Below are 18,918 nucleotides of genomic sequence, written 5' to 3' on the forward strand. Positions count from 1 at the left end.
TAGATTAGGATATGCAATGTAATGAACATTCTTTGACTATCTGGTTAAAACCAATACCTAATCTTTAAGTTTAAAAAAATTTATTTGAGTTTGTCTCATAAGGAGGGTGGTAAGTTTATATATATATATATATATATATATATATATATATATATATATATATATATATATATATATATATATTATTTATATTATATATATATATTGTATATCCATGCATTTGTTAATCCTTAAATGGTATCTTGGGATACTTTTGAAAAATGTACTTATCTGGTTGATGCAGTTATTGTGACAAAATAATTAATTGAATGTTGAATAAGTTCTAATTATGATATAAAAAAAATATATACCTGTAATAACCAGGCGCAGCAGCTAACTTAGTGGAGCTCATTTGGCTCCAAGTATCTTTTTTATTAAGTACCCAGGAAATGAGTATAAAATTAGCAGAACAAAAATAATTAACAAAGCAGTAATTGACCACACGATGATTCTTTTCTTATTGTTCTTCCAAATTCCATATTTAAAACCATTGATTGGGTTTCTTAACCAGGAGTATGAATTATCTGGCCGCCTGAAATGATTTATCAGTGAAATTAATGAAAAATGCGTTTGCAACTTCATGGCTTGATTAAATAAATGGGAAATATTAATTTTTAAAAACCATATTTGCTGACCTAAATGAGAAACCATTGATATAGGAATCAAGTTCAATGGCCCAAATAAAGTAAGAGGTGAGGATATTTCATTTCTGTCAGTCGACTGACAGAAATGAAATATCCTCACCTCTTACTTTAATAACAGAAGGAATTTGAATTGGGAATCTAGAAATTCCAATGAGAATCATGTTGCTTAGTACTTTGAATGGGCTGTTAAACTATGGAACCTTGGCATATATTGCTAATGAGTAGTCTATTGCCTATGCTGGGTTTCTCTCTGTCCTTCTCTCTTTCCCTGAAAATCCTAACTCAACCAAATCACCTACCCATCTCCAATGGTAAAAGTGACCTCAGCTGTTGGTCACCTGCCATTGTAACCAATACTCCTATTATAAGTTCAGGAGAAAAATAAGGAAAAAGATAGCCATTCAATGGGAAAAACTCAGGTAGTGGAGTCTAGAATACCAGTGGCTACCCTGTTCTAGTTTTTATAAAACAGTATGAAGCAACCACCACTTATGTAGCATTTTCAAGCAGAGTACACATTTGTCCAAAGGTAATACTTTCAAGTCAAGTGGTATTCCATATGAATAGGTGTGAGTGTAGCAAAATGAAGCAACTAGGATTGTTTTGGAACTTCAATTTGGCTGGAAGGAGTGCCATGTGCCGAAAAATAATTGAAGTGGTTATGGTTACAATTTCATATACTGCTAACCCTTTACACTTTTCTCTTTTGGTTGGGCAAAGTCTAAACAGACTACTTTTATCCATTCCCCCCAACATTGCCATATCAGCATACCATACATCTTTCATGCTTGCCTATACTGGTGCATCTGATTGTTATCTCATTACCCACATATTTTACACCCTATCACTCCTATCGTTATCACAAATACTCATGTCTACTACGTATAGTTGACGTGTCCTAGCATATCCAAATTTAATTTTTCACACAATTATGTGGGCGTAAAACATGTTCATTCTCTGAAATTTTTGCTGCCTCCATCATCAAGTGTTGTCTGCTTACACAAATCCCTAGTGTCTCCATCTCTCTTTGTTCTCTTCCAACCTCTGTAATTTCCTCTTCTTTTGAGAAAACAAATCATCTTCCTTCTTCCTCTTTTGTTTGTCCATCCACCATTCCTTCTAAAACATCATGTAGCAATCATTCACTCATAGGTATATGCTAAATCCAATTCCCCTTAATGTCTGAAATATTGTTAGACAACTTTCTTTATTCCTCTAATCATCTCAACACCCCTGTATTTCTAAACCTGGCAGACCATTTGAAGTTAAGTACTCTTCTAAATTTATTCATTTGCTTTCCCATTCAGCTACTGTGCATGCTTCTCTACCATACATAAAACAATCCATACAAGATATTTGACTGCTCTCTTCCTTAGTTGCTGCTGCATTTTCATGTCGAATTAGACCAAGATTAATCTTTTGACACCAGTATATTCCACAAATTGGGTCGCAGTAGTCCTGGCAGAGCATTCGACTACTGACCAGAGGGCCCGGGTTCGGATCCTGGGTAAGTTGCTCTGGGCGCCTGCAGCTTCACCCAAGCTATGTGATTTTTCGTGTCCCAGATCTTCCTTGTAATCCCAGGGAAAGGCACCGGCCTCCCTGCCGTGATGTGTGAATTTCACACTCCATTGGGCTTAGTACTGGGTGAACTCTAACATTACCTACCAAAGCGACCTTCGCGCTGGTTCCTGTGGTTATGGTTTTTTTTTATATATTCCACATCCTCCCTTTCTACCATTCTCTTCATCAATTGTACCAAACATTCTGCTTCTGAGGTATGCAAAACCATTTTCAAGTATTTCACCCTTTGCAAGCATTTTTCAGTCCCTATATCAACCACATCTACAGGTACGTGTGTACTTCCATTTAGAAAGTATTGCCCTGCTGTTCTATTTTGTGTTGCCTCAGTGAAGCAATTCAGAAATTCATGTGGATCTTGTGGGCCAGCATTAGTTCATTTTTGTATTGAAGAATAGATAGATTTACATCTCCAATCATTAGACCTATCTTTTTCATGCATCCATCTCTCATACTGAATAAAAACATTTAACAGTAATTATGCATCCTTTCACACCGTACTATATTTTCATTGAATAACTCAAATAAGTCACTCTTACTCTTGCCTTACTGTTTTCATACATTTCTTGTATAACATTTTATAGCTGCTTCATTTATGCCATATTCTTTCAAAACCTTTAACTACTTTTCACTATTTACTCTATTGTATGTCCTCCCTAAATAATAATAATAATAATACATTTATTTGTCCGGAGATTTGTTGCATATTCATACATACACAAATATAGGACACGTCAGATATAAATTTCACAATTTTAGAAGAGATACAATATGTATATATATACATACCAATACACTAGTATAATTACATATTAATTGTTTAAGCCAGAATTGATGCATAGCGACAATTCAAGGTATTCATTCACAGAATATAACATATTATTTTTTAAAAGGTTAAACAGCTTTTTCTTGAAAACAGGTACTTTTTTTTCATATTTGATTTCATGGGGAAGTTTATTGAATAACCTTAAGCCCATTGCTCTGGGCCCATGGGCAGTATTGTGTGTCCTGACAAATGGCTGGTGCAGGTAATTGCAGGTTCTTGTATAGTGACTATGGTAATTGTGGTTGGACTTGTACTGGGAAATATTACCCATTGCATGTAAGATGACATTAAATATATATATGCAAGGTACTGGTAATAAACCAAGTCTTTTGAAGAGAGGTTTACATGTTGCATCGCAAGGAGCATTGCTCATAATATGTATAATCCTCTTGGATTTTGAAGATTATACCCACATGGGGAGAGGAACCCCAGAAGAGGATACTGAAAGTAACACGAGAATAAAATTCACCATATTAAATGGATAGAAGGACCTCTAAATTTACAGAATATCTAATACTGTATTTCTAATAAGGAAGCATAGGGAGCTTAACTTGCTATGTAATTTGAAAATATGTTCCTCCCAAGACATGTTTTTATGCAGGATTACTCCCAGGAATTGGGTACTGGAATTTTGGGGAATGCTCACACCTTCTACATCTACTGAGATTGCAGATGAAACTTTCTTTTTATTATTGAAATAAATCAGGCTGGACTTATTTATATTGGGTTTTAGAAAGTTATGAAGACACCATTCATTGAAAATCTGAGCTACTTCGGCTGCTCTTTCTGTCAAACTGTCTACTGAGGAGGTTGATACAATGATATTTGTATCATCAGCATACAGTATTGGGTCTATCCCCTTAATGAACTTAAGATTGTCTGGGAGATCATTGATATAGATTGAAAATAAAATAGGACCAAGTACAGAACCCTGGGGAACACCCAGTGTTACTTCTCTACCAGGGGAAACAAATTTGAAGCCAGTTCTCGAGAGCTCAACGTACTGATGCCGTTCACTTAGATAAGATTCAATCCATTTGTAGGGTGTGCCTCTTATACCATAGCATTTCAGTTTATATAGGAGTAACTGATGATTGATGAAGTCAAAAGCTTTACTGAAATAAAAAAAATCCCAAAGTTTCAGTTCTATTATCCAATCCTGAAAGTATTTGATTCACCATGTGATATGTGGCTGTTGTAGTGGGCCTTGTTTTCCTAAATCTATGTTGAGATGTGGATAATAGGTTATTTGTCTCAAGATATGATAATAAATATGATATAAATCAGTGACTGTTCAATTATTGTTCTTTATCCACCCATTTATTTCCCAAGTACTTGCCAAAGAACAAAAAAACATTGTAAATTCCCAACCAGGCATTAAAATAACACATTTAAATCCCAAGTTTGTGCCCTAAAAACCTATTCTTTAAAAAAGTGCTTCCCTGAAAAATTTCTATAGCATACTCAGAAGCCTTAATGACTAGTAATTCTTATATTTTATCTTACTCCCTCGATGATTTGAGTTCTTGTGAATATTAATTCTTAAGGAGATCTCAGAATTTTTGAATTTTTTTGTGGGAAGAGAAGAATTTATGGTTTTGTTGATCTGAAAACCAGTTGTCAATGTTATTTCAATTTACCAGTCCTCTGAATACAGTTTTAACTTTAATACAAATAATTTGAATTCACATATATTGTAACGTGTGCAAGTAACAATTGCTGCACTACTTATTGCCATTATCAGACTCCAAATGTCAAAGTGACAAGGACTTGTAAACCAAAGTATAACTTTCATAAACAGACCCATGATCAGGATTTATGAAATAAGAAAATCATCAATTTACTTTGGTTCTGGTAAAGCTTCGGGTCCTTCTCTTCCTCTCCCAACAGGCCTCTTTTGGGCTTCACTTTCTGTCAACATCTGTATCTCTGCCTCAATCTTACCCTTTGAAGTAAATTATGAGGTTACAATAAATAAATGTGATTATCAAATCTTGGAGGACTATGCTTTTCAGCATTATTTCATGGGAATATTAGGAGCAAATTACCTTGGAATGAGGGTCTTAGTCTAAGATCTACTCAGAATGAAAGAAGTAATCATTCAAGTCACATATACAATATCAAATTTTATTCAATGGTATCACACATTGTTTTTGCGGAAAACCATCAGGTCCCTTACTACAATTCATTTCACAGTACATCAAACCCACATTCTCTGTCATTGTATTGCCCATAGCTTTCTTATTGTTATGACAGTTCTTAGTTGGATAATTGTAATCATAAGTTCCATTGTGTTTATTCAAGAGACTATGATGCTTGGTTTCTGTTCACTTATATCCATATCTCTACATTTTCCATGTTGGGGCCCCTCTATCAACGAACATGTACTTATATGGTGTGGTTATGTTTGATCACAAAATTATATAACCAAATCCCATGTGTAGTTCGAAAGTGAGTGATCAAAATTTCAAGTAAATTTTGATATAGTAGGTACCTTTTCAAAATTTGGTGGGGTGAAAGCATAGTCACTTTTGTGGGGAGACCATAATGTTGAGTGGGAAGGAGAGAATACTGAAGAAAGATATAAGATTTTACATGTAAATGCTTATCTTAAAATCAAATTTTTCCGTTTTTGCACCCTTAGTACTTTATAACTCCTACTTGGAATCAAACAAGAAATATGTTATAGAAGGTGTCATTGTGGTGTCCATCTTGATCTGCAAATGGTTCAAAGTGAGCCTCATGTATGGAGTTGATAATGCCTCCTGAGAGGTGTTTTATGAGTAGTAGTAGTAATGGTTTTAATTCCGAAGGACTGTAACAACAGACACAGAAGGGTGTTGTGCCAGTTAAAATAGGGACTTGGAATGTTAGGAGGGTTTTGAGGACTGGGAAATAAGAAAATATAAAGCAGATGATGGAAAGAAGAAATTTAAATTTGCTTGGGATGTGCAACTTGGGATGGAAAGACAGCAGGTACTACTGGAGCAATAGTTAGAGTTTTATACAATGGATGGAAAAAGAGGCAGTAAGAGGTGGTGGTAATATTGAACAAAAAGGAAGAAGTGTGGAAATAGAGCAGGCAAGTGATAGAATATTTCTGGTAGAGGTAAAAGGTGAAATTATGAATTTTTTATTATTCAGGTCTCAATACCAACCATTGCTCATGGGCTGGAAGATATAGCAGAACCTTTTTGGAAATTTGGGGTTGGAACATTGTGATGATAGTGCAGAGAAAACAATGAGTTCTACAGGAGAAATGGTTTAATCATAACTGATTAGTTTAAACAACACCATAGATGTAGGAATGCATGGAAAATTTTAAGAAATTCAGAGAGAGATATCACTTAGAATATACAATTGCTAGCTGCAAATTGAGATACAGCATGATACATTAGCACAGTTTACCAAGAGTAGATTGATTGAGATAATATTTCATCGATCAAGTGTAGCATTGTATTCAAGAAGATAAAACAGAGAATACAGATGAAGGAATGAATTGTTGAAGCCTCCAACAGACCAAAAAGTAAGGATTAACTGGAGGAATTGAAAAAATGCATGAGGACATGGTGATGGGTGCAGTATAAGAAAGATGGGAACATATCAAAAAGAGATATTGGAAGCGACTGATGAACGATGCAGGGAAAGAAACTGGGCCTCCTACTCTGATCTGTGAATGTCACATGTCATGTGGCTTAGTACTAGATGAGCTCTATCTTCACCTACAAACTGATCTTTGGGTAGTGGTTTTGGCTTGTTTTAATGAACAATAATAACAATAAAGAGGAAACATAACTAGCCCTGAGAGTAGGATTGCAGACTAGATGATTTGGAAGATAAACAGTTGATAGAAATGGAAAAATTTTAACATAGAGTTAAGTAGAAAGAAGTACAAAAAGGTAAATAATAAACGGAGGTGGGAAACTAATTGGGAGAAAGAAGAATGGTGAAGGATTTAGGTGTGGGGATTTGGAAAGTTAATGGAGAAAAGGTGAAATTGGTGCAATGAACAGGAAAATGAAAGTGCTGTCAGGAAGTAAGAAGGTAAAATTTATACATAGATATTTCACTCGAGAATTTTAGAACAATAAATTTCAGAGTAAGGATGTACAAGGAGTCATCAATCAAAGAATGCAACAGAAGTTAAATAAATATTTAGTGGATGATCAGTTTGGGTTCAGGAAGAGGAGACTAGACATATCATAATGCTATAGCAGTAATGAGGTCACTAGTGGAAGAAATTTACAATACAGCCAGGATGTTTTTGATTGCTTTTAGGATTTCAAGAAGGTAATCAATAGAGTGAATTGGGTGAATTAATGAATGTGTTGCAGGAGATAGGAGTACAGGGTGCGTTCCGAAAGTAATGCAATTGAATTGTCTGCACCATTCCCATTGGTCGGAGTGGGATCGAACCACTTAGAGTAAGTGGGGGGGATGCTAAGAATTGCTGTGAAATTGGTCTCAGTGCTCTCCAAGATGTGGAAGCGGCAGGACGTCAGTTATTGTAAACCTCTGTGCCCTGACCGTGTCGCAAAAAAAATAGTTGACAATCGAGCAACGTAACATGATTAAGCCTTGTGCTAAACTGAAAAAAATCTCTAGAGAAGACTAACAAAATGATTCATAAGCCTTATGGGGACTCTGCTGTGTCCTTCTCACAAGCTTCAAGGTGGTTCCTAGGGTCTACCTGGCCCTCAAGGAGGGCCAGGTAGAGGTTTACGACGAACAACGTTCTGGGAGGTCATCAACCAGCAAAATTGACCACAATGTGGCTCCTGTTCGACAATTGTTGGACTTTGACCATCGATTGGGTATCAAGATGGTTGCCAATGAACTGAAATTGTTGTCCACTGTTGTGTTTTGCATTGTTACTGAAGATTTTGCGACGAGGAAAGCATGCTCCAAGCTCGTGCCCAAGGTGTTGTCAGATGACCAAGAGACATTGCTCATTGTTCATTGAAAATGAACAATGAACATTTTTTGGACAACGTAATCACTGGTGATGAAACCTGGGTTTTTGAATATGAAACAAAACGCCAAAGTTGAAAGAGTGCTCATTGTCTTTTTTGATAGTAAAGGAATGGCTCATAAGGAGTTTGTTCCTCAAGGATAGAGAGTTAACGCTGCCCACTGCATGGATGTGCTGGATAGACTCGGAAAAAGGGTCATCAGGATTAGAAAAGACATCTCTGCTACGTGGCAACTCCATCATGACAATGCGCCTTGCCACAATACTCTACAAGTCCACAAGCTCCTGGCCAAACACCAGGTGCCAATGCTACCCCACCCCCCTATAGTCCTGACATCGCCGCAGCAGACTTCTTTTTGTTCCCTCGGATTAAGGCAGCCCTGAAAGGAACCCATTTTTTACCCATAGAAGAGATCCAATCAGCCATGACGAAGACCTTACTAGTTTCCTGAAGATGCCTTCCAGGGTGCATACCGGTCATGGCAGAGTCGCTGGAAAAAATGTGTAGAGGCTCAAGGACAGTACTTTGAAGAATTTGAAGTGTTTGTGCAAATTTGTTCAATAAATACTTTAAAAAAATAATTGCATTTCATATGCTTCAGTCTGCTGAGCGTGGTAGATGGAGAGTTTGGATGGGTAGTGTTTGGAAGAAGAAATGAACATCCATTGTCTCCTGGGTACTTTATTATACAGGTGCAGTGCCTGTATGCTGTGGCAATAGTGAAGGAGATATAGAAAGAGCTGCAAATACACATGCAATTTGGTGGGGAATCTATAAAATCAGATTTGTGGATGATATATCTGGACTCAGATAGTCAGCTGATGGATTACAATCATTATTGAGCTCATCAGAAAATTACTGTCATGAGATGCAGTGGATGAATACAAGTGTTAGGAATACCAAGGATATGAGGTTTTTGAGAAATAGAAAGACTAAGATAAATATTGATAATGGAGGGCATAAACTTGAGTAGATGGAATAGTTTACTTATTTTGGAAGTGTTTTGGACAAAGATGGTCAAAATAGTAGGGGCATAAAGAGAAGAATAGCATTAGACAAAGAGGCTGTTAGGAGGAGGGAATAGATAATGGGGACATTGCATAAGGAGGTTGAATAATTATGAAAACTTTGATATATGGCATGGTCGCACAGAAACTTTGTTGCTGAGGCAAGATATTGGTGCAGATCAGAGGCTTTTGAGGAAGTAAAATGGACAGAATCTTTCAGATTGGCATGGTGGGGAAGGAGACTGTGTTTGTCAGGAAATATTAATGGAGAAAAGAAAAGTTAACGCATAGCATTTTGATTAGCAATGGAATGTTGAAGACTTTGAAAGAGGGGAGAAAATTAAGCCATTGAGGTAGAGGGAGGAAAAGACAAAAGGGAGGTTGACAAAATTGTCATACCTCATTGAAGTTGTGACATTACAGCACCTACAAATCATAATTTTTTTTAAAAAGAAATTGATATCTGTCATAGTTTTGGCAATGTAATTTGTGTGTAGTGTTGACAGGGTTGACAGTTTCAAGTCTATCTAGAATATGGCTCATCCAATTCGATTCTGAATTTCTAACAGATGGGTGAAATATTAATTAGCTAAAGTCTATTATTAAATTAAGGATATGTCTTATAATCTATGGCATCTTCAGAGTAGGGAAAATTTGAAGCCCTTTCTTAGCATTAGTATCCCAGTGCCTGTGCATCATTTTCTTTAATTGTGATGATAAACTTGGAGACATTTATATATAAATGGATTTTTTGCATTTTAGTCTTTTCTCCAAATGAGAAAATTTTCACTCAGAAAAAGTATATGAAATGTAAACTTACAGTCAGTATCAGATTGTTAACTTTCTTTTTATTTTTGTCCTCTATGATTTCTGATTTGACAACAGGCCACCATCCTTTTAGTCGGCCTACTTTGAACATGTCCACCTTCTGTCGTTTGTTCTCCAAAAGCATAGCATCGCATGCTTTTGCAGTTTTGGCTCCAACTGGGCAGTTAGTAAGGTCTAAAGAAAGTGCACCTGTGACAATAATTAATGTAAAATTCTATATTCCATCAGTGAGCATTATACATTTTATTATTAATATAATACTTTAAATGAAAATGGGTGTCTTTTACAGTAATTGTCTTCTTTAATCATCAGCGATGATGACTTTCACAAAATAATTTTCATAACATGCTGGGAGAATACATTTATTCATACTACTATTCATTCTGCTAATAATTTTAAGTTATAGACATTAAAATATGTGGAAGAAAGAGTCTTTCTGGACTAATTCGTAGAATTTATGAGAAAGGAATGAAGAAGACTTTGTGAGATCAGTGTTAGTTCCTATTTCAATAAAGGTAAAGGCTACATCATGTGAGGAATACAGAACAATAAGTTTGACTTTGCATGCAGCTAAAGTGGTTCTCAAAATCTCCAACTAAAGGATTTAGAGCAGGGCAAATGATTATTTAGGAGAAGACCAGTTAGGGTTTAGGAAGGGGAGAGGCATGCATGATCCCATTGCAGTTATGAGATCACTATTACAGAGGAATTTAAAATACAATCAGGATGTATTTACTTGTCTTGTAGATTTTGAAAAGGCATTTCATGGAGTGAATTGGGAAAAACGGATGAGTATATTGCAGAAAATAGGAATAGATTGGATGGACAGGAGACTAATCTGCAACCTGTACATGTCTCAGATTGCTCAGGTGTGAGGAGGGAACAGAGAGTCTGGATGGGCAGTGTTAGGAAGAGGTGTGAGGCAGGGTTGCCCATTATCACCGTTGCTGTTCAACCTGTATGCAGAGGAAATGATTAAAGAGGCATGGGAAGAACTGGAAGTAGGAATGAAAGTCGGAGGGGAATTCATAAAATCAGTTTGGTTTGCTGATGACCAAGCTTTAGTTTGTCTGTCAGCAAAGGAATTCGTCGAGTGGTTTGAAAATTCAGCGCAATAGATATGGAATGAGGATAAATATAAATTGCATAAACTAAGTCTATGCGGCTCTCCAGAAAGTGAAAGGTTATGTTTAATGTCAAAATAGGAGGGAAAAAATAGAGCAGGTGGAACAGTTTCCGTATCTTGGAAGTGTTTTAGACCAAAATGGTCAAAGTTAGGGGCCTTAGGAAAAGGGTTGTGCTAGGCAAAGAAACTTTCACAAGGAGGAAGGAATTGATGACAGGGACATTGAGTAAGGATGTAAAGAAAAGGTTTGTTAAAACTTTGATCTGGAGTGTAGTCGTGTACAGCATGGAAACATGATCATTGAAGCAGGATGATAGGCATAGTTTGGAGGCTTTTGAAATGTAGGTTCAGAAAAGGATGGAGAGGGTGAAGTGGACAGAAAGGAAAACAAATGTGGAAGTGCTAGGTATTTTGAGGGAGAAAAGGGAATTGCTGTGAGAAATCCTAAGGAGACAGAAGAAATGGATGCAGAGCATATTGATTGGCAATGGGATTTTGAAGAATGATAGAGGGGAGAATGTTAAGAAAGAGAGGAATGGGCAGAAACAGGATAGGGGTTTTGGATGGAATGAAGGGAGGAAGGAAGTATAGGGAGATGAAGTGGGACTTGTTGTAGAGTAGGATGTTGGTTTGTGTTTTGTTAGGAGAGAGAAGATATTTATTAGGTAGTTGTTACCATTCAAAACCTACCTAAAATGGTAGATTACCTATAATAATAATGTCTTATAAAGAGAAATATCTAAAATGGAGCATGCTTATATTATATTTTAATTAGTAATTATATTTTAATAATCTATTGTTGCATTAATGGAAGGGATAATCAAAATCAAGAAAATGTAAAAAATATTAATGAGCAGGGCATAATTGAGTTACAGAAAAAATAAGTTGAAAAATATTGAAAAGTAGTAAAATTATTTTTCTGGAACATATTACTATACCTCTATTAACTTTTAAATTTGAAATAAAATTATTGCTATGAATTCACAAATCTCACCAATAACAACATTTTCAGAAACATTTGTCAGCGTGTCATTTTTGAGATATTATTGAAAATCTCAGTTGAAAACCTTGGTTGTATTATTTGAGAAACCAAAGTTTTAAGGCTCATTACTTTCATTGATAAGTTTATGAATTTTTGGAAATTAATGTGATGGTTAGTGTAAAAAATACCAATAAGATGTAGCGCTGTCATTGTTTTAAAATTGGAATGCATGCAGTATTTTAAATACCCTGCTTCGTTGGAACAAATTTAGAAACCTAAGCATATTGTCTGTCTCTTTAATTACCAGTCACTACTTTCCACCCAATGGGTAGGTAGCTGGACACAGACACCTAATAGAACCCATTTGTGGTTAGGGGATCCAAACTTATGCATTGCAACACGACTAAGTGGCTCTTGTTTACAAAACGATTCCTCAATGAGAGAGAGTACTATAGTACAAAGTACATAAATGAGAGAGAGCACTAGAGTACAAAGAGTACTATAGCTTATTAAAAATCCCTTACTGAGAGCTAAGATTCATTTATTAAACTAATGAAAAATTTTATAGGAGTGGCTGCATTGAATTATACTTTAGTACGGGAATCATAGTTTCAATAAAAAATCATTAACTCCCAAAATCATTTTATCATAAAATATTCAGAAGGAAAATAATGAATGAAATACATTAGTATAATACACATAATAAATATAATAACAGTAACAATCTGCAATATTAATATTATAGCAAATATTTTAATTATCCCTCCCTTGGTGATTAATGTTGAGAGTCAGTGGTTCTTGGTAATAAACGAGTGGGATAGGATGTTGAAGGTTGATAGGAAACTGCTCTCCTGTGTCTATATCACGGGATACAGCACAACAAAAACTAAAAGAAAATTAGAATGAACCTTGAATTATGTTGATTTGTACGTGCATGTACAAATGTATGGATAGCATGAGCAAATATACTCAAGTATAATGTATGACGGCTTTAAATATAATTTTTTGTATAGGGAATTTCCTATCCTTGCCCATTTTTTGGATTGCTTCCTTACATTTTGAAATGTTTCTAGGCTAATTGTTATTATTGGAAAATTTTAACGACGGCCATCCGCAAGAAGTAAAACACTTACATTGCGAAATGATCCTTTGGTTCGACGTGCTTATTTAATATTTCAAATACAGCATCGGGGCCCAGTGCCTGTGTAATTTTTTGCTGCCGGTTTAGCCTTCTCTTCTCGTCCTATATTTGATTCAGCTGTTTTTTCATAATTGTGGCAATGTGAGATAATGAGGAAAGGCGGAAGCGATCGAGTCTTAAAATTATTTCCACGCTTCTAGATCAAGAATTGCTTTGCGCTTCTTGCGTCCATTTTCGTGATTGAATTGAATGTACGATCGCAAAGTAAAGAGGATTGGGCTTTTCCAACTAACGCAGATTGGTTCGCTGACTAACTGCTGGAAGTGCTTCTTCTTCTACGCGGGGTAGTTAGCTTTGCCCTCACCTTGCACAGACAAGCACACTGAGAACTCTCATCTGATGCAACAAAAAGGGTTCGCAGGGAATGTTGTAAAGACTTCCGACTCATCTAAGGACAAACAGTTAGTAAAAAATATTTTGTTTCGATCTTTTGTCGAAAGACGTTGGCAGTCAACTAATTCTTGTATAACTATCTACTTCTTCATCCATCGAATGTCTTCGTCCCAATTCATCAACACTTACTTACGGCGTGTCCGATAAGAAATCCTTTTTGGTATGTGGTCGGAGTTCCAAGAGCAATCCGAGTTTGAACTTACTGTCAAGTCTCTCGGATACCGCACTTTTTGAACACTAGTCTGTACGTACTTTTGGTAAAGAACACATATTTATACTGGCAGGTGGATATTATTTTAGGCTAATTCATGATTAGAAATGGAAGTAAATTTAAATGTGGACTTGGGCTTTACATTCATTTGGTGAAAAGTGACGCGGTATGCATTTCGAGGGAGTTGGAAACCTTAAAGGAAATCTATGAAACATAATATCGCACTTCAGTACTGTAGGCTAGAATATGATTTATAGAGTTTGTGCCCGAGTGATTTTGTATGATATCGTGCTGCCACCCTTGCCGTGCACCCAACTGCCGGAAGTCTCTAGATTCCCCATTTATCCTTTTTCGACCTCGGGCAGGTATGGAAAACTCCTGGCTGAATTTCAGGTCGACTGAAATGGCTTAACAGGCATTAGATCCACACGGATTTCCAGATTACCGTAGTCTTCTGTGTTTGTTTTTGGGTTTGCTCTCCGGCATTATTGTCACCTCTTGCAACATATTCTGCGGTGTGTTCTCCATCACCTAACCTCAGGTAGGGCCTCGTGGTAAATACGTAACCTCATTAACATGTATGTAGCATGTGCTCTCCAACAATATGAAAGGTGAACCATTGTAAACGGAACTACACATTGCCTCATATTTTATCCGGCAGTTCGGTTTAAATGCCCAATGAAACCTTCGTTTGCGTTAGAACAATTCCTTAACGTTAATAATATTTTTTATGGTCCAGGTTCAGTTGACGTTCACTGGTTTTACCAATCTTATAAATGCTAGATAAATAAATACCGATAAAGTCGTCAGCGGTGAATCGGTCCTCGTCCCAGACCTGGAAGTTAAGGCGGCAGGGAATCTTTTTCCCGCTCTCTTGGCCATCGTTGATGAGCAACTGGACGAACTTAATCGCTTTGCCAGCGGGATTGTCTTCCTGGGGCGAAACTAAGCATTTCTCGGGTTGCAGGTATAAGAGCGGGAAAATGAATCGCCAGTTGAAATTTCCTTCCCCCGTTAGTGATCTGTAGTGCACGTCCGTAGTTTGCCCGTCAATGTCTTGCCCATACAACCATCTGAAATCAAAATGCATAGATTTCACCATCTACTCGTATTAGCAGTACCCCGCCGATCAGAAGCAAGACCAGCAGTGATGAAACCATCACAATATCGTTTTCTTAAAATCATTTAGGAACTTTGGTGCACCGCCATCTACGATTTTCTTTGTTCCTTAACGTGCGATTTTTGTATCCATGAAGCGCTCCGTGTCACCGATATTTTGTTTATGTCTTTGCTTAAAATATCTGTCGTCAGTGTTAGTACTCCTTTATTTTAAATAATTTTTATCTTAATGCTTTTACTTTGTGTTCGAAATACCTCCCTTGAAAGTGTTTGACTACTGCACTATTTAGCCCTTCATTTAGCTAAATTTAACTTAGCCTTTTCAGGAATTTATTGAAACGACCCGAGTTTCGGCTAAAAATAGTCATCAGGTAGCCCGTACGGGAGAACCTCTGCTTAAATAGTGTGAAGGAATTGGAGAGGGAGGTAGGGGTAAGAGTGGAGGCACCAATGAGGTGGAAATCGGAGACCGGGTGAATGGAGTGTTTGGTGGGACCATTGAAGGACTTGCGAATTAAATAATGTCGAGGAGGGGCGAGAGGGATGAAAACAGAAAGTCATTCACTATTTTACTATCTGAATAAACATGTCTTAATGTTTCTATGCATTCGGGCGTCAACATTGGGTGAATTGCTTAAAAATGCAAGATCTCCGCGATGAAGTCACTTTATTGACTGTACTCCCAAAAATGCGTGGCAAATACGCCGTATATGCCGTATCCCTGTTGGCGCAATAAGATCGGTGCTCCTTCACGCATTCCCTAGAGTTACTTCCCGTTCCTTTTGGAGGACGAGCATTAAAGATTTGGAAGCAGAAAGTTTCAAAACCAGCTGTCTCCAAAACGTTAACTTTTGGAACTTTTTGAAAATTAATAATACTTTTGTTTTTGGATCTCTAAATGTCACTTAATTCATCAGGCGGCTATATTTTTATTAATCCATATTGAAATGCATTAATTTTTATTAAAGTAGTAACTATGTACAGAAACAATTTCGTATTCTTTTCTTGTCGATGTGAACTCATCATCCTTGTTCGCTTTTAAATTTTATCGAATGTAACTATTCTATTTGTTGCTGAGTTGTTATTTTATGAAATGTAATTGTTACTCGTAACTGATTCCAAAGTTAGAAGATTAACTGCCACTGAGCCCAGGAACTTATTTTCAGCATTATTCCCACATCTGATCTTTTATATGTTGTGCATTATGTAGTGATTAATATCTTACAATTGGATGCGCTGAAGATAAACTTGTTTTCAAACTACATAAAAAAGGTTTATTCGTTTCTTTCAGACCAAAATTTCAAATATAAAATGATGTTATTATTAACATAAAGGAAGTCACTTAGCTTAATTTCTGAATGGGGGAGAAATTATCCTGGAAAGTAATTGTATTATGGTACATTTATTGTTTAATATGGAAATTTAATATTTCAACTTCAGATAAAGGAAAATAACGTACCCTTTTACGTATATGTCAGATGATTTCTCATTGAAAACATTCGTGTCATGTAATTCTATGCTTGCAGTGTTCCAAATTACCACTCTAAGTTCATAAGCCCTGGGTTTTCGAGGAGAGATGTCAACGGGCGGCCCAAGCAAATGTTCTTCTGACTCCTTGTCTTCTATCCGGTTGGGCATACGAAACATATCTATCCACATCTCCAATTTCCCCTGTACAAAATACAGATTTTAAAATGACTTTAAATATTTTTTTCGTAGAAACGCGATAGGAAAGAGGAAACGGATGAATAAAATTCGGACAATCGGACCGAATGATGGACAATAAAGCCCCCATTGGCAAACATTTGTCTACATTTAATAATATAAACCCGGATACACTTCCTACATGTTTTAGATAAATTGTTGAGGTCCGATCTAAAAAATTTTCGAAAAAATTTCTTGTATCTTTGTTAGGTCGGAAACTTTTCCGACCACCCATGTATTTATAACCTCACTGATGCACGCTTTAGGGAAATGCACTGCATATGTTAGAAAGCTGCTGCACGTTTGTGCAGAACCGAAAAGACCAGGAAGGGGCCTATTTTTTGTATAAAATATCTGGAAAAGTCGAGATGTGTGTATAAATAAGAGAAATAAGAATTGAAATTAAGAATTATGTAAGAATGGAAAACTTAAAGCATTGAAAACTAGTTTTCGAAAGACATTCATTTTATGATAATTTTCCGTTTGTTCGGGGCAAAAGCACTCTTTTGTATTAAACACTATTTTATTCCACTCTGAGTCAATTTCAAGTCGGAAAATAAATACTTAGTTATTCGACATAATTTTATTAAACACGACCTAGGTTTCGACTTACGAAGTCATCATCAGGTGATGATGATGACTTTGTAAGTTGAAACCTAGGTCGTGTTTAATAAAATACATGTGGAATAACTTAGTATTTCTTTTCCGATATGAATCGCTTCCACAAAGTGACGCCTCAAACCATTCTATTCAATTTCAAGTATTTATTTTCATTTCATTTTTACCTGTGAAAGAAGAATAAGTAATTTTAATCTTATAGGTCTATTGTCTGTCGATAGTCCATCAATACTACTGCTGTAGTTAGTTATTTTAATACTGTATTAACATACAGTATTTTGTAATATTTTTAGTAAACTTTTTCTTAACACACTCGGAATTACTCGTTGCATAATGTATAAAATGGAATTCTGACAAACCTGAACTATGCTTCCCTTCTTTGGATGAAATAGCGATCGGGTTTCGATGTGTTCAGGAACCAAAGCAAGTCCAGATTTTCCTTCTTGTGTAGATACTTTCTCCCATTGCTTCAGGACTGCCAGAGCCAGAGTTTCTTTGAGAAAAAAAATTACTTAGTTTAAATTTTCCATGTAGTTTTCCAAGGGGAAAATTTAAATCGAGGTTATTTGAAATGGAATATTGACATTAAGTATTATGCTTTATAAGTGAACTGGTGAAGCGCAAACATTTTCAACTTTCACTGAAAATTGATAAAAAACTAACTTACGATGCAACCAAAAATGGTTCAAGTGAAGTGCATAAAGTATAAAATATATTATAAAGTAAGAGAAATTCATTCCTAAAAATTAGATGCTGCCCATGTAAACCCTTTTGGACATACACCCAAAATAAGATGGGGAAATGAATTTCATCGCATACTTGCATACCATTTTGTAGAAAATAACATTCGCCAAATCTGTAATTGGAAAAAAAGCGAGGAAAGAGTGAAGAAATCTTTCTACTCATATTTAGTTTGTCCTACCCAACTTATAGATTAACTCTTATGACCTAACTTCCTTTAAACCTTAATGCGACAAAAAATAAATAATAATAGCTCGTAAAAAGGAAATGTATCATTTTAAAATAAGCAAAGCAAAGAAGTTCATTTTTTCATTATATTTAAATCACTTATATATTTAACTTCTCCTGCTGTTAATTATGGCCCATATGAAGGACATTGAAAAACCGTATACCGTAATACTTGGAAATCGTATGAATTTATTGGTAATTTATCTAAGGTATTAGTTACATATACAAGGTACGTCCCAAAAGTAATTGGACTGAGTCGATTAAAAAGTTTACGGCCAGAATTGATACATTCATTTAAAAGTCTTCGAAGTAGCACCCTTGTGCGTCCACACACCGCTGCCAGCGGGTTTTCCACGCCTCGAGCCCTTCTGGAAGGCGGCGCCCGGTATGCTGCTGAGCTCCCTCGTCACGGCCTATTTTAACGCTTCCACCGGAACGTGGTGACGTTCTTTCAGTACAGATTTGAGGCGGGGGAAAGGAAAAAACTCTGGTGGGGCATTGTCAATAAAATTTGTATCCTCGCCCATAAATGGTCGATGAGCTCTCGGTAGATCCGCGTGAGAGTTCTCTTTTGTTCGTCCGAGAGCACTCGCGGCACCAATTTGGCACACATCTTTCTCATGCTCATGTTTTCGGTCACAAGTCGATTTACATCACTTAAGCGTATGCCACGTCCATCACAACCCATGAAAACACT

General features: G+C 36.3%; 1 protein-coding gene across 1 annotated transcript in view; it reads right to left on the bottom strand.

Moving 5' to 3' along the window:
- Positions 1 to 4,930: 4,930 nt before the first annotated feature.
- The window catches only part of LOC139690467 (otoferlin-like), a 45,176-nt gene continuing 31,188 nt past the window's right edge, over positions 4,931 to 18,918 (bottom strand). The window contains exons 11-15 of the mRNA XM_071587922.1: positions 17,612 to 17,745; positions 16,390 to 16,601; positions 14,607 to 14,884; positions 9,891 to 10,087; positions 4,931 to 5,035 (exon numbers count right to left, since the gene is read on the bottom strand). Coding sequence (XP_071444023.1) covers positions 4,931 to 5,035; positions 9,891 to 10,087; positions 14,607 to 14,884; positions 16,390 to 16,601; positions 17,612 to 17,745 — 926 coding nt within the window. The remainder of the gene's footprint in view (positions 5,036 to 9,890; positions 10,088 to 14,606; positions 14,885 to 16,389; positions 16,602 to 17,611; positions 17,746 to 18,918) is intronic.

The sequence above is a fragment of the Hetaerina americana genome, unplaced genomic scaffold (assembly GCF_022747635.1).
Source record: "Hetaerina americana unplaced genomic scaffold, ioHetAmer1.1.p SCAF_3, whole genome shotgun sequence".
In the NCBI taxonomy this organism is placed as follows: Eukaryota; Metazoa; Arthropoda; class Insecta; order Odonata; family Calopterygidae; genus Hetaerina; species Hetaerina americana.